This window comes from Gastrolobium bilobum, unplaced genomic scaffold (genome assembly GCF_033153095.1).
Source record: "Gastrolobium bilobum isolate Gb01-03AN ecotype WA unplaced genomic scaffold, APGP_CSIRO_Gbil_v1 utg4431, whole genome shotgun sequence".
In the NCBI taxonomy this organism is placed as follows: domain Eukaryota; kingdom Viridiplantae; phylum Streptophyta; class Magnoliopsida; order Fabales; family Fabaceae; genus Gastrolobium; species Gastrolobium bilobum.
This window is the reverse complement of record NW_026899844.1, coordinates 937,726-949,626: the sequence shown is the minus strand read 5'-3', so window position 1 is coordinate 949,626 and position 11,901 is coordinate 937,726. Positions and strand designations below refer to the sequence as shown.

The 11,901-nt window shown below is 35.2% G+C and overlaps 1 protein-coding gene across 5 annotated transcripts; it reads right to left on the bottom strand.

The window, feature by feature from the left end:
* Window positions 1-614: 614 nt before the first annotated feature.
* Window positions 615-11,431, bottom strand: LOC133293838 (acyl-CoA-binding domain-containing protein 4-like). 5 transcript variants are annotated; one of them, XM_061492443.1, is made up of 18 exons: window positions 11,053-11,431; window positions 8,354-8,424; window positions 8,021-8,084; window positions 7,857-7,928; window positions 7,133-7,327; window positions 6,927-7,004; window positions 6,647-6,742; window positions 6,459-6,525; window positions 5,843-5,904; window positions 5,468-5,607; window positions 4,330-4,456; window positions 4,139-4,253; window positions 3,947-4,035; window positions 3,259-3,342; window positions 3,036-3,168; window positions 1,998-2,128; window positions 1,503-1,562; window positions 615-1,042 (listed from the first exon to the last, which is right to left on the bottom strand). In XM_061492443.1, the coding sequence occupies exons 1-18, from the start codon at window positions 11,212-11,214 to the stop codon at window positions 854-856; spliced, it is 1,935 nt and encodes a 644-aa protein (XP_061348427.1). In that variant the 5' UTR covers window positions 11,215-11,431; the 3' UTR covers window positions 615-853. The 5 variants fall into 5 exon arrangements, with proteins under 5 accessions (XP_061348427.1, XP_061348429.1, XP_061348424.1 ...); XM_061492440.1 differs by having other exon boundaries at window positions 616-1,042; window positions 1,998-2,138; window positions 2,965-3,168; XM_061492441.1 differs by having other exon boundaries at window positions 616-1,042; window positions 1,998-2,138; window positions 2,986-3,168.
* Between the last annotated feature and the right edge of the window lie 470 nt (window positions 11,432-11,901).

The window sequence follows — 11,901 nt, the reverse complement described above, 5'->3', positions numbered from 1 at the left end:
ATGATTTTTAAAAAAATTATCTTTATAAATATATTGCTAAATTAGACACCATAAAATAATTTTTTTTTTTTTGGTATGCAAATAATATTTTTTAATTATCATTTCAGAAAGAAAAAAAAATTAATATTTTTTTTTTTCTGTTAGCCGCACTAGCATTCACCAAACATCAAGCGTTCAATTAAAATTATAATAAAATAGTAGCTCACAAAACAAAGGAATTTGTATACTTTCATTCGGTAAATATTCACCAATTTGTTTTTTTTTATTAGTCATGTAATATATATAAATGATAAATCAACGGTTAGAATTTGATGTCAAATATATATATATATATATATATATATATATATATATATAAAAGGCAATGCTTTTCTCATGCTATTGGGGAGGAGGAAATCTCCTACACACTCAAATTTATGGTGGGACCCACACATAAAAAATAAAGAAAACAAAAAAAATTATTGTACGCATAACGAATTCTCACTAACATGAGAAGAGAACTCTCCTACAACATAAGAATTCTTTTTCCCATATATAAAAGCAGACTAGCTTTCACCAAACAGGAAGCATTCGTTGAATTAAAATTCTGATAAGGCAGTAGCTCTAACAAAACAAAAGAATTTCTATACTTTCATTCAGTGGTGTATTCACTTTGAATACAATCATCAGCAAAAATGGCGGCAAAAAGAACATGCACTATACCATACTATCATCCTCATGAAGAAAGTATGGAAAATCTTCCTTCCGCCGAATAAAAGCTAAATCTTATTTACATCACTAAAAAAAGAACTGAATTAATACACAATAAGAATTGGAAATAAAATTAGCTAAATGAAACCAAATGTAACAATGTTCATGCATCATCTCCTATCTGGCTAGTGGGAGCACCGGCAAGCCAACCCCATACGCCACCTGAACTCTGTCTGTGTTTTGCATTCAAGACAGCTTGCTCTGATGCAGCTTTTTGCCGTTGGAGGAGTTCGAGCTCCTTCTGTAATGTCCCAAATGTTTGGAGCTTCTGGCCTAATTCAGCAACCTCCACCTGCGTTCTCAAATATTCACTTAAGTTAAATAATAATTAAAGGGAAAAAAAGGTAGTTCATCCATAAAAGGAGACAAGTGCCAAAATTTTAAAGCAGTCTCAGACAGACAAAATATATCACAACAAAGAGGGATTCACGTAGAAGGATTTCGATGAGGAGAGGTTCTTCAATTCTTGGTAGACATGGTTACCCATGTCATTCCAACACCAAACTGATCATATAGTTATCATTTGTCTCATTATATGTTATAAAATCAACCACTTGACTTTGACACCCAGTTTTGCAAACAATGAATTTTTTTGAAAATCAAATTCTTATCATATGGATGAATTGTTACTCTACGCGAATAACTTAGAGATCAGATGAATGGTGCACCATGTTTACCCAATAATTTTTCTAAAATCATCTACCTAAAAACAGATCCAATTCAAAAACACTCTCAGAAGCATTAATGCATACCTCAAGTTTAAAACATCTTGACTGCTCAGAAGCAAGCTGACCACGTACTGATTGGAGCTCCTACATTATCAGTGTAACAAATGTAAGGACCTTGGATAGCATTAAGAACAATGATATTGTTTAGACCTCATCAATAAATAATACAGCATATTTAAGTTTTGTTTGTACACCTCATTCTGCTTGAGTTTCGACCCAATTAATTGAAGATACCGAGAAACAAGGGGAAGTGGTTTACTTAACTGATAAACAGAGGGAGTGTTGCCTTGAACTCAAAGCTCTAGAACGAAATAGACCCATAGAATAGTTTTATTCTCTTAAATTTTAATTTTTAATTATTATTGTCAAGAACCAACTATCCGGAAAGCTGAAATTATTGAGTAAAAGCAAAAGAAAGGTTTTATATCTAATAGTTTTTCATTATTAAAAAATTAATTTTTTCCCCTCTAATGTTTAATTCCAAAATAAAAAAGAAACTTCAACAATTAAAGCAGTTACCTTGTAAAGGTCAGAGTTATGAGACTCAGCTTCTGCTAGCTCTTGCTTTAGTTGAAGAGTACGCAGCTTCTCCTTGCTGAGTGATGATTCCAACTCTTCTTTCTCAGCCTTCAGGACTGATATAAGATCACCTTTGGATTTCTGTATGGCACCCAAAATATGAAAGCAGTGACTGGCATGAAGAAAAAAAGAAAAAAAGCTGAAATGGCACAAATGCAGAATATCTATTCCCTGTGATTTAAATGATCCTGGCAGAATCTGAAAAGTTTGAGGAGTGAAATAGGATATCTATAACTGCATGAATTAGTGTATCTGTGTGGTTTGGAGATATTTATGAGCTCCCAACCGATTTTTCATTATTATTTTTACATATTCGTTGCATTAGCAATAAGAGAAATGTCACAAACTGGAAGAATGACATGGGCGTAATGGGTGGTTACTCCACACAGTCAAAAAGGCAGGAACTAATGAATTAATAATTTAGCAGGCTAGGGACTGGGTTTTAGGATGAATTTAAAGCAAAGAAACTACACGGGTTGGGTTGTTAAAATGTTCATTGCAGGTAAGTTAGGGTAGTGATTGGTTGCAGGAGCTACGATGATGATAAATGTCCGTAAAGGGAGAAATTTGCGTGCCATGAAAAGTGATTGAAATATATATTTAATGGTTTGATGTCAGATTAGGCCAATAAAGAATCAGATCTTCAGAAAGAAAAACCTTCAATAGAATCTAGATTCTCTATAAGGCTAGAAATAGAAGAGAACAGAAACTGAAAAAGAAGAACATGACAAGTTTTCAGTTCTAGGCTTGTAAGGCAAAGGCATGCAACCAGGTATAGAGGCATCTTGTTTAATCAGATCCATGAACTGATAATTATTCTAAAATAAAGCACCATAGTAAGAAGAATTTTTAACACAATTAAGTGCAGGAACAGGAGGCTTCTTAGAACCAGACAGAAATAATGTACATGCTTTGCAAAAATACATACTGTTGGATCAGCATTGTCCGTGACAATTTCCCAAATTTTCCCCTCATGACCTGCTTCAAATTCAGACTCCACATCTCGGGTAGCATTTGTGGCATTATGGACAGCAGAAACACTGTCTGGTATGGAATTTTCAATTATTTTGGATTGCAAGGTTGATTTGTGGCTTGGTTTAAGAACATAGACCTGAATGCAGCAAACCAAATCAGAAGAGGGAGAAAGATAAAACAAAGGCAAAAGAGAGCAAAAAGGGGCAAAACTGGAAATAATCTTTACTTCATTGTTGTAACGCCCATTGTATCCTCCAAAAGATACAAGTACATCTTCGCCATCATAGGAGCTTACAACCAAACTCAAGCCCTGAGATGGAAAACAATTTAATTATTTTAGGCAGATGGCACGAGAAAGATAATTGAAAGGTCTGGATATCTTCCCTAACGACAGCATGAAGTTAACAAGGATCAGCATTCTTGTTAAATTTGATAGCACATGCAACCTTGTTAAAATACATAGATAAAGTACCTGATACATACAAGGAAATTCAAGGTCCTAAACCCTTCAAGGTTTATACTAGAAGACATAAATAAATAACTGCCACAGCAGTTGATTAGAATATGTCGACAGTTTCACATGCAGGCAAATTGTAATAGAAGACAAATAAAATAACTGCAATAGCAGTTGGTTAGGATATTATGTAAACAGTTCCTATATAGGCAGTTTCTTACTGGTTAGTTATGGTCAGTTGTTGGATTGTAATAAAATGATAAATTAATCCTCAGTTAGAAAGGAAGTCCGTTATTGGTTTATGTAAGGATAGTTAGCAAAGGAGAGTGCTCCTTGGAGAGGTCTAACATCTTGTATGTGTTGTAAGTGAACTTCTTCTGTTAAATGTATGGATATGTTGCAGTATTTATCTTCTATTATCTGTTAATTCAAGGGAAAGAAACTAGGAACACAACAGTACCTCACTGGCAATAGGAATACGCCCTTGAACAGAAGTTACCACTGACCAAGCCAGTGTAGACATATTCAGTACAACCGTCTCTGAGACCCCTGCAGAATAACATGGAATATAACTTGTAAATGGGATATAAAATAATAGCAAGACAGCACCAGAAAGTTTGAAACGATGTAACATGGTGGCAAAAAGGCATACCACTCTTATTGTCACCACCACCAACAATGAACCAGTTCTCCCCAACAGTCACACCAGCATGTCCAGCGCGTGGTGTTGGTATTTCACCAAGTTGTGTGGGGCGAGACCATTCCATCTGCATAGTTCACACAAATGATTAGATGGAGATGATTTTCCAGTTCACAGCCTAACAGAAGAAGCAATGGTCTTACAGTTTGTAAATCGAGAACATGTAAATCATTGTAGCAAGTTGCATGTGAACCCCCACCAAATATAAGTAGGTACCGCTCCACATGTACAACAGCAGTATGATCAGACCTTGGAGAAGGAGGCACCCCACTGCCAGTTAAGACTTAGTTAGCACCAAACCTTAACAAGTTCCTTTTTCATTTTCTTTTTTCTCTTTTGGCATGGGAAAACCAAATACTGCAGATTCACTATTGATAAGAACGAGTAACATGATATAGCATGTATTTAAACCAGGTTGAGGCAAAAACAAAGATGACCACTAATCAAAGTTTTTATGACAAATTTTCTTTTTTTACAACCTAAAACCATTAAGAATCCCCCACCATATTAAAGAAAACAATATCATCCCCCTCCCGAAAAGTAGGGCCCATTTGAACGGGCTTTTGAAAAAAGACATTTTATAACTTGCTTATTTTCAAAGGACTTTTTTCAAAAGCTAAAGCTATCTTACATTTGGATGTAGTACACGAAAAACATTTTTAACTAAATATATTACTTGGATGTTAAAATTGAAAAGCAATTTTTATGTATAAAATTACTAAAAAGGACATGTGAAAACAAATCATGGGAGCAAATCTGGTTGTGGCGGAGGTAGTGGTAGTGGCAGCAGCAGTGGTGGGTGATGGTGGTGGAGACAACGTCGGTATAGGTGGTGGCTGGGTGGTAATGATGATGGTGGTGGTGGTGGTAACAACGAGGGAGGTGAGATTGGTTGGGGTTGGAGTTGCGGTGGTGGTGGTGGTGGTGGCAAAGACAGTGACAATGGTGGAGGAGGAAGTGGCGGGGTGTAGTGATGGCGGTGGCGGTGACGACAGCGGAGGTGAGATTGGTTGGAGTTAGGGAAATTTGAATTTTAAAAAAATTATTTGACTTCTACTTTTTCAGAAGCAAAAAAATTTAGCTTCGAAAAGCAAGTTTTTGCCTTTTTTTGTGACTTCTAATTTTGAAAGGAGACATCCAAATGCTCGTTTGCAGCAGAAAGGACCATTTTTTTTTTTTGAAAAAAACTAAAAACAGTTTTTGGAGAGAAAAAAGCTTATCCAAACAAGCTCAAATAAGAAACCAGGGAGAGAGAAAGGGTTGCTTCAGAAAACTTCTTACAGAGCATCTATTTCATCCCATGTCATGGTTTCCAAGTCAAGAATGTGCAGATCATTCAAGAGAGTCCTCTTTGCATCTTGCCCACCAAAAATTACTAAGCTTGTCCCAACAAGGTTCACAGATTGACCTCCACGCGATACCTAGAAAGCATACATAATAGAAGGGAACTGAATAGACCATTACAGTATTTTATTCAAAAGAAATAAAGAAAGAAAAAGAGCGGGGGCATTATTGTTGTATGTTTAAAGTCCATAAAAGTTATGCATCTCTTATTAGAGAAATGCAAATGTGACTCGTCACATATTCTTAATGTGATTTGAAAGTTGCTAAGAGATTTTTGGGTTAATAAACATAAAAAGAATAACAGATGCATACTGGAGCTTTCCCAAAAGTCTTCAGAGTTGACCATGTTGCCGTTTGTAGATCAAACACTTTCACTGTCATAATATTAAATAGCGATCCAGACATTTAGTAGCAATCACAATAGAAAAGACAACAAAAATATTAACAAATACAGAAGTGAGTAGGTCAAGAGTCACAAAACAGGGTAAAAAACACCATAGTTAATGGACATAGATAAAATCAATGAACTGAGGAAAATATTACTAGGTTTTTATGTTCAACTAAAAGAAATATTAGAATTGTACCCAAAACAAAAGAAAAAAAAAATAAAAAAATTGAAGGCTAAAAGAACAATAGTTACTTAGCAAAACACCTAATCTGAATGTTTCACTTAAATATGCACACAAAAATTTCATCACTCCCAACAATCTTGATTGGTTTTTTCCATTAAAGTAAATAAAGTAAGTAACATCATGCTTTTTATTTACCGAAATGAATAAAGACCACAAAATTTGTAAAATATTCTCTTATGAGGATTTATCTAAATGACACTTCTGAATGTTTTCCATTTCTTCATGCTTTAAGTTATGCCCAGATATGATGCCAACCCCTAAAAGAATGATAACGTATTAGAACATTATTATTATACCTTGGATACTTTCTGAAGGATCTTTTGTATGCCCAGCAATTGACAGAAGCTTATTCCCCCATGGAATCTGTAGTGAAAATATTTTCCATCACCAAAATCCAAAATATTCCAGAATTAGTACTAGCAGTCAACGACAAACAGATTGAACACAGCAGTAGATTATGTAGAGTTTAATGTTCACTACAAACCAAAGAATGGCCAGCACAAGGGGTTGAAGTTATTGGGGACTCAACTCCAGCCTTAGCCTCAATCTTTGACCAAGTCCAGCTTCTCAGATCTAAAACCTGTATTTGTTTACATTCAGTTCAAACTTCAAAGTAAACAAAATATAATTTAGTTAACTTTAGTGGGAGATTACAAAAATCTTACTTAGCCAAAATTGGCAGTTTCAATCAATCTCACAAGATCAATTATTACCTAGCCAAAATGTATAGCTTCATGCAACAGATATATTGAACATATACTTACATGAAGATCATTAAGGTAACGACCATTGTGGTTTCCACCATATATGTACAATTTATCTCGCACAACTGCAGCTCCATGCTGAACATATAAACACACTTGGCTAAGCAGGGGTAAAAACTAATGGAGAATAACTAATAAAGCAGAAAATAGAAAACTAGTAAAGAAGAATGAATTTTATAATTTTTATAGTTTGCAAGAGCCAATACCTCATATCGGGCTTTTGGACGTTGACCAGATACTGGAGGTGCAATCCATTGATCATAGACTCCAACTGAACCAAAGCCTTCCACAACAACATCTTTATCCTGTGTTCCAATTTGACTTCCATTTTCAGTAGAAATAGTCTTTGTCTCTGGATAAGCGTTACCATTCTCGATTACTGGTTCAACTTTGGAATTGTGCTGTCAAACCAGCAAGATAGAATTGGAAAGCAGAAAAAAAAAGCACAAAAATTACAAAGTTGACAGTGGCAACAAAAGTGGAGAAGAATACATAGGATGACGTTCCCATTGCAATTCTCTTGACATAGATTCAAGCTGACATACATCTTACATTAATCTAATTTTAAAGTTTAAATCCTAAATGCCATACTAAATCTGTACTTAAAACAAAATACTAAACTATTTGAGTTGCATAAGAATTGCATGCATGCCCAGTGGGTGAAAAGTACTAAGAAGTAAGAACACAATGTGGCAAATATAAAATATCCCAAATTTTATTTGCCAAAGAACAGACTTATTACTCATTTGACCATGAATACAGACCATGTTCTGATCATTGAGTACTAGTTCTAAAGTTAATTTGAATATAACAAGTAAAGCACATTGCAAGCCAACAGTAAGTATAGATGACACTTACTTATACCATTTGGAAGAAAACACCAAAGCAAGAACAGGACTCAGTAGTAAATATAGCCTTTATAATACTCACATTCATTTGCACGTCTATTACAGGCTCTACAACAGAGTAAGATGCTCTTGAATACCAACCAGGATCTTCTTCCTGCACAACAAATGAAAATAAGAACAAAAGTAATCAGCAAACATTCTGCAATATATGAAGGAGGAACAGTTAAATAAAATTATATGCATGACCTCTAATATTTTCACAAAAAGACGCATGGCTTCTGTGGAAGACATGTTTCCAAGCTGGTTCCAACTGCATCAATAATTACCACTTTAAATAATATTCTCAACAAAATGAGAGCAGTAATACAATAGTGCATTTTGCAAGTATAATATCAAATATAAAATCAATAAAAAATAATGCAGTATTGGTAACAAATACTTGCAAAATATATATGCATGGACAAGCATGGCAAAACCAGAATTCCACATAAACGTATACATATAGAATAGAGGTGTCATGGAGATGTATAGTAATAGCATAGAGAAAGTGGAAGGCAGCATGAATGTTGAAAGCAATACCTGGCCCATTTGCTATGCTCCACAATTTTCCATGCACTGGGTTCTGGGATGTTACAAGGTCCTACACTAGCCTGAAATAATAACTTAAGCAATAAATTTTACAATAAATTAATGATAACGGTTGAAATATCATAGATACAAGAGGAAATGATAGTAATCCTTGTTGTATTAAACTACACAACATTGGTGCTATTATATAGCAAACCAATTGAAGAATACAAAGAGACACACTCAATGTGGGACTTCTACACTATTAACACTAACACTCTTAACACTCCCCCTCAAGCTGTAGCATATAGATCATATGCTACAAGCTTGATACATAAATAATACTCCCATTAGGAACCAAAAACAACAATGCTACATCAACGAAATGAAATGACTAAGTACAACAAATCAACTGGAATGACCATCAGTCTGAAGAGCTGATAAAGAGATAGTGCTGGAATGGACATCAGAGCATGGATGGTGCCGGAATTATCATCGGCAAAGACAACTGAGCTGATCAGGACATCAGCATCAAGATCCCTCTTAGACATTTCATTTAACAGTTGGTGAGCAGCCGTGGTTTCCCCTTGACTATGCTACAAGTTTATTACAAGAAAGACCAAGTAACATAACATCAAAATAAATCTCCTAAATGAGAAACCAAAAATCAACAATGTGCTAAAAATGGCGTCGAAATGAACATCAACATGGAAGATGCCAGAATGATCATCGGCAAAGACAATTGTGCTGGAATGACCATCAGCAACATAGACAGTGCTCCCCCTCAAGAGGAACTTCGGTGTCGGAATTAACATCAGCGGAGACAACGTCAGCAATTTGGACACTGCTCCCCCTCAAGATGGATGATGAATAGTATAAATACTCCATCTTGGGAAGAAAGAAGATTAAAGAAAAACAAAGCTTCGCGGAATCGGAAAAGTCGCCGGAGACAGCGGTGGGTCGTCGGAAAAGTCGTCGGAGACGGTGGTGGATCGCCGAAAAAGTCGCCAGAAAGTCATCAGAAAAGTCACCGGAAAAGTTGCCGGAGACGGCTGTCAACGGTGGACGACGCGGTCAACGGTGGTCGGTCAACGACAACGGTGGTCAACCCAACAACTTCCCATGGATCATTCTTTTCTGATGTGACAGATCAGTCTAAGCTGCAGTCACAGAGCATACTAAGAAAAACCCGAAAAAGAAATAGCAACGGGAATCCCTCAAGGAGGGTGATATCTCTCTATAACCATATTGAAATTATGGAAAATAGAACTAAGTTAAACGGATTAAGATTCCTCTTGTTAGGCTCTAAATACCATGTTAAATATCATATATACAAGAGGAAATGATAGTAATCCTTGTTGTATTAAACTACACAACATTGGTGCTATTATATAGCAAACCAATTGAAGAATACAAAGAGACACACTCAATGTGGGACTTCTACACTATTAACACTAACACTCTTAACAATAACTTCGCTAATTCAATTGCACAGAAATATCAAATCAACTGACTAAAAAGTAATAAAAAACCATTCGCTGAAGCTAGAATGGTAGGAAACACTGGTAAATCAACATTTCATTCCTTCATGCTTATATTGTGACTTCTCAAGCTTTTGTCTATTAGAGCTCCTAGTGTGCCGCACGCAAGCAAAACTGTTAGTGTATGCATTTCATCTGAACGTAGGCTAATCCAATGGCAAGTACAACAACAACAACCAAGCCTTATCTGACTAGGTGAGGTTTTAGCCAATGATGCCATTGTGTTATATCAAAAACCAAAATTTCAAAAAATACCATACAGAACGCCAGCAAATCTTTCCATCGCGAGTCCCAAGCTAGGAATATTATGTTAGGCTTAGGCAATCAGCAAGCAACGGAAACCAATCTAATTCATTACTAATACTCATAAGTCATTAAATCTTTATAACATGGATCATATAACGGCAAGTAGCTTGAAATCAATCTAATTCATTACTAATAGTCATAAGTCATTAAAATTGTTATGGATATATTCCATATCCTAACCACCTATCCAAGAATCCATTAAAGGATAACAAACCAATTATCCTAATAATATAAAATAGCAAAGCTACTAAGTATAGAATCCATATCCCAACAGAAAAGGAGTTGAATCCTAATATAACTAGAGATCTACACAGCCCAAGAGGTAACTCTTATAAATACAAGGCTTAAGACTCCCATGTACACATTCTAAACTCATTTACTACTTCTGCCCACACTGTGCACACACTTGCACACGTCTCGGCTCGGCTATAAGCTTATTGCTTGTGCGCACTGATTGAGATATTGACTATAAGCCAACCAAGGTACCTATCTATAGGGTATCTCTGAGCGTGTATTATACATTATATCATTTACAGTTCTCTAGGACCGAACAAAAACCATATCGCTTGATCCACTATTAGGTAGAACAACAATGAGTCTTAGAAATCCTTTCCACGTCCACCTTCCCCCATCAACAAATCAAACGTATAAAAACCAGATCTACCGAAACATCACACCCACACAAAGTATAGCAAATACAAATTGTTTATAATGCCATCACCGACAAGATGATGAAACAAAGGGAATATATATATATATATATATATATATATATATATATATCAACTCCATATTCAAAGACTTAAGCGAACCAAAAAGGCAAATCAGGAATCCACATCGAAAAATGAAGAATGGTTAACGAACCTGCTGGTATAAGCTGTAGAGAAGAAGAGCAGAAGACTTGGGGAACTTGGAGGTGAGAGCTTTGGTTGGAGAGGTGGATCCGTCAAACCCGACGTAAGAGGCTGCAGCGTAGAACCGCTCTGGGTATTGCAGACTAGAACCTCTCGCCATCGCCATCGTCATCTCTCTCTCTCTTCAATTCAATCGAAACTCTTAACACATAGAATGTCTTGAGATTTTACAAAAATAAAATAAAAATAAAATTACATGAACACATTAAGATTAAGAAGAAATGAGAACAAAAAATTCAGGTTGTAATGGGAGGAGGTCGTGTCTTCATAAACATAAATATTAAGTTTTCTGCAGATGCATCCTTAGCAGATGATAGATCCACATTCCACTCTACTGGCAAAAATTTAGCATAACCCCCAAAGGTTTTGATAATTACACTGTGCCCACACTTATAATATGTTGTTTGCTTCTTCTTCTTTTTTACCATTCACGACATCGATTTAATAGCTCGTTTGTCTTGACTTTTTAAAAATGTTTTTTTTATCACTTTTTTATTTTAAAAGTATTTTTTATAAAAGTTACAGTTATTTAGATTTTTAAAAAAAATATTTGATTTTTGACTTCTACTTATTTTAAAAGTTAAAATTTTTAGCTTCTAAAAAAAAGTAAATTTTTGATTTTTTTTATGACTTCTGTTTTTTTTTAAAGCAGACATCCAAACAGACTTTTTTAAAGAAGTGCTTTTTTTTAAAAAAAAAAACAATTTTTGAAGTAAAAAAAACCCATCCAAATAGGTTCTTAGACCCGTTTGTACGATCTCCTCAAAACAATGCTTTTTATGTTTTACAATTTTAAAAA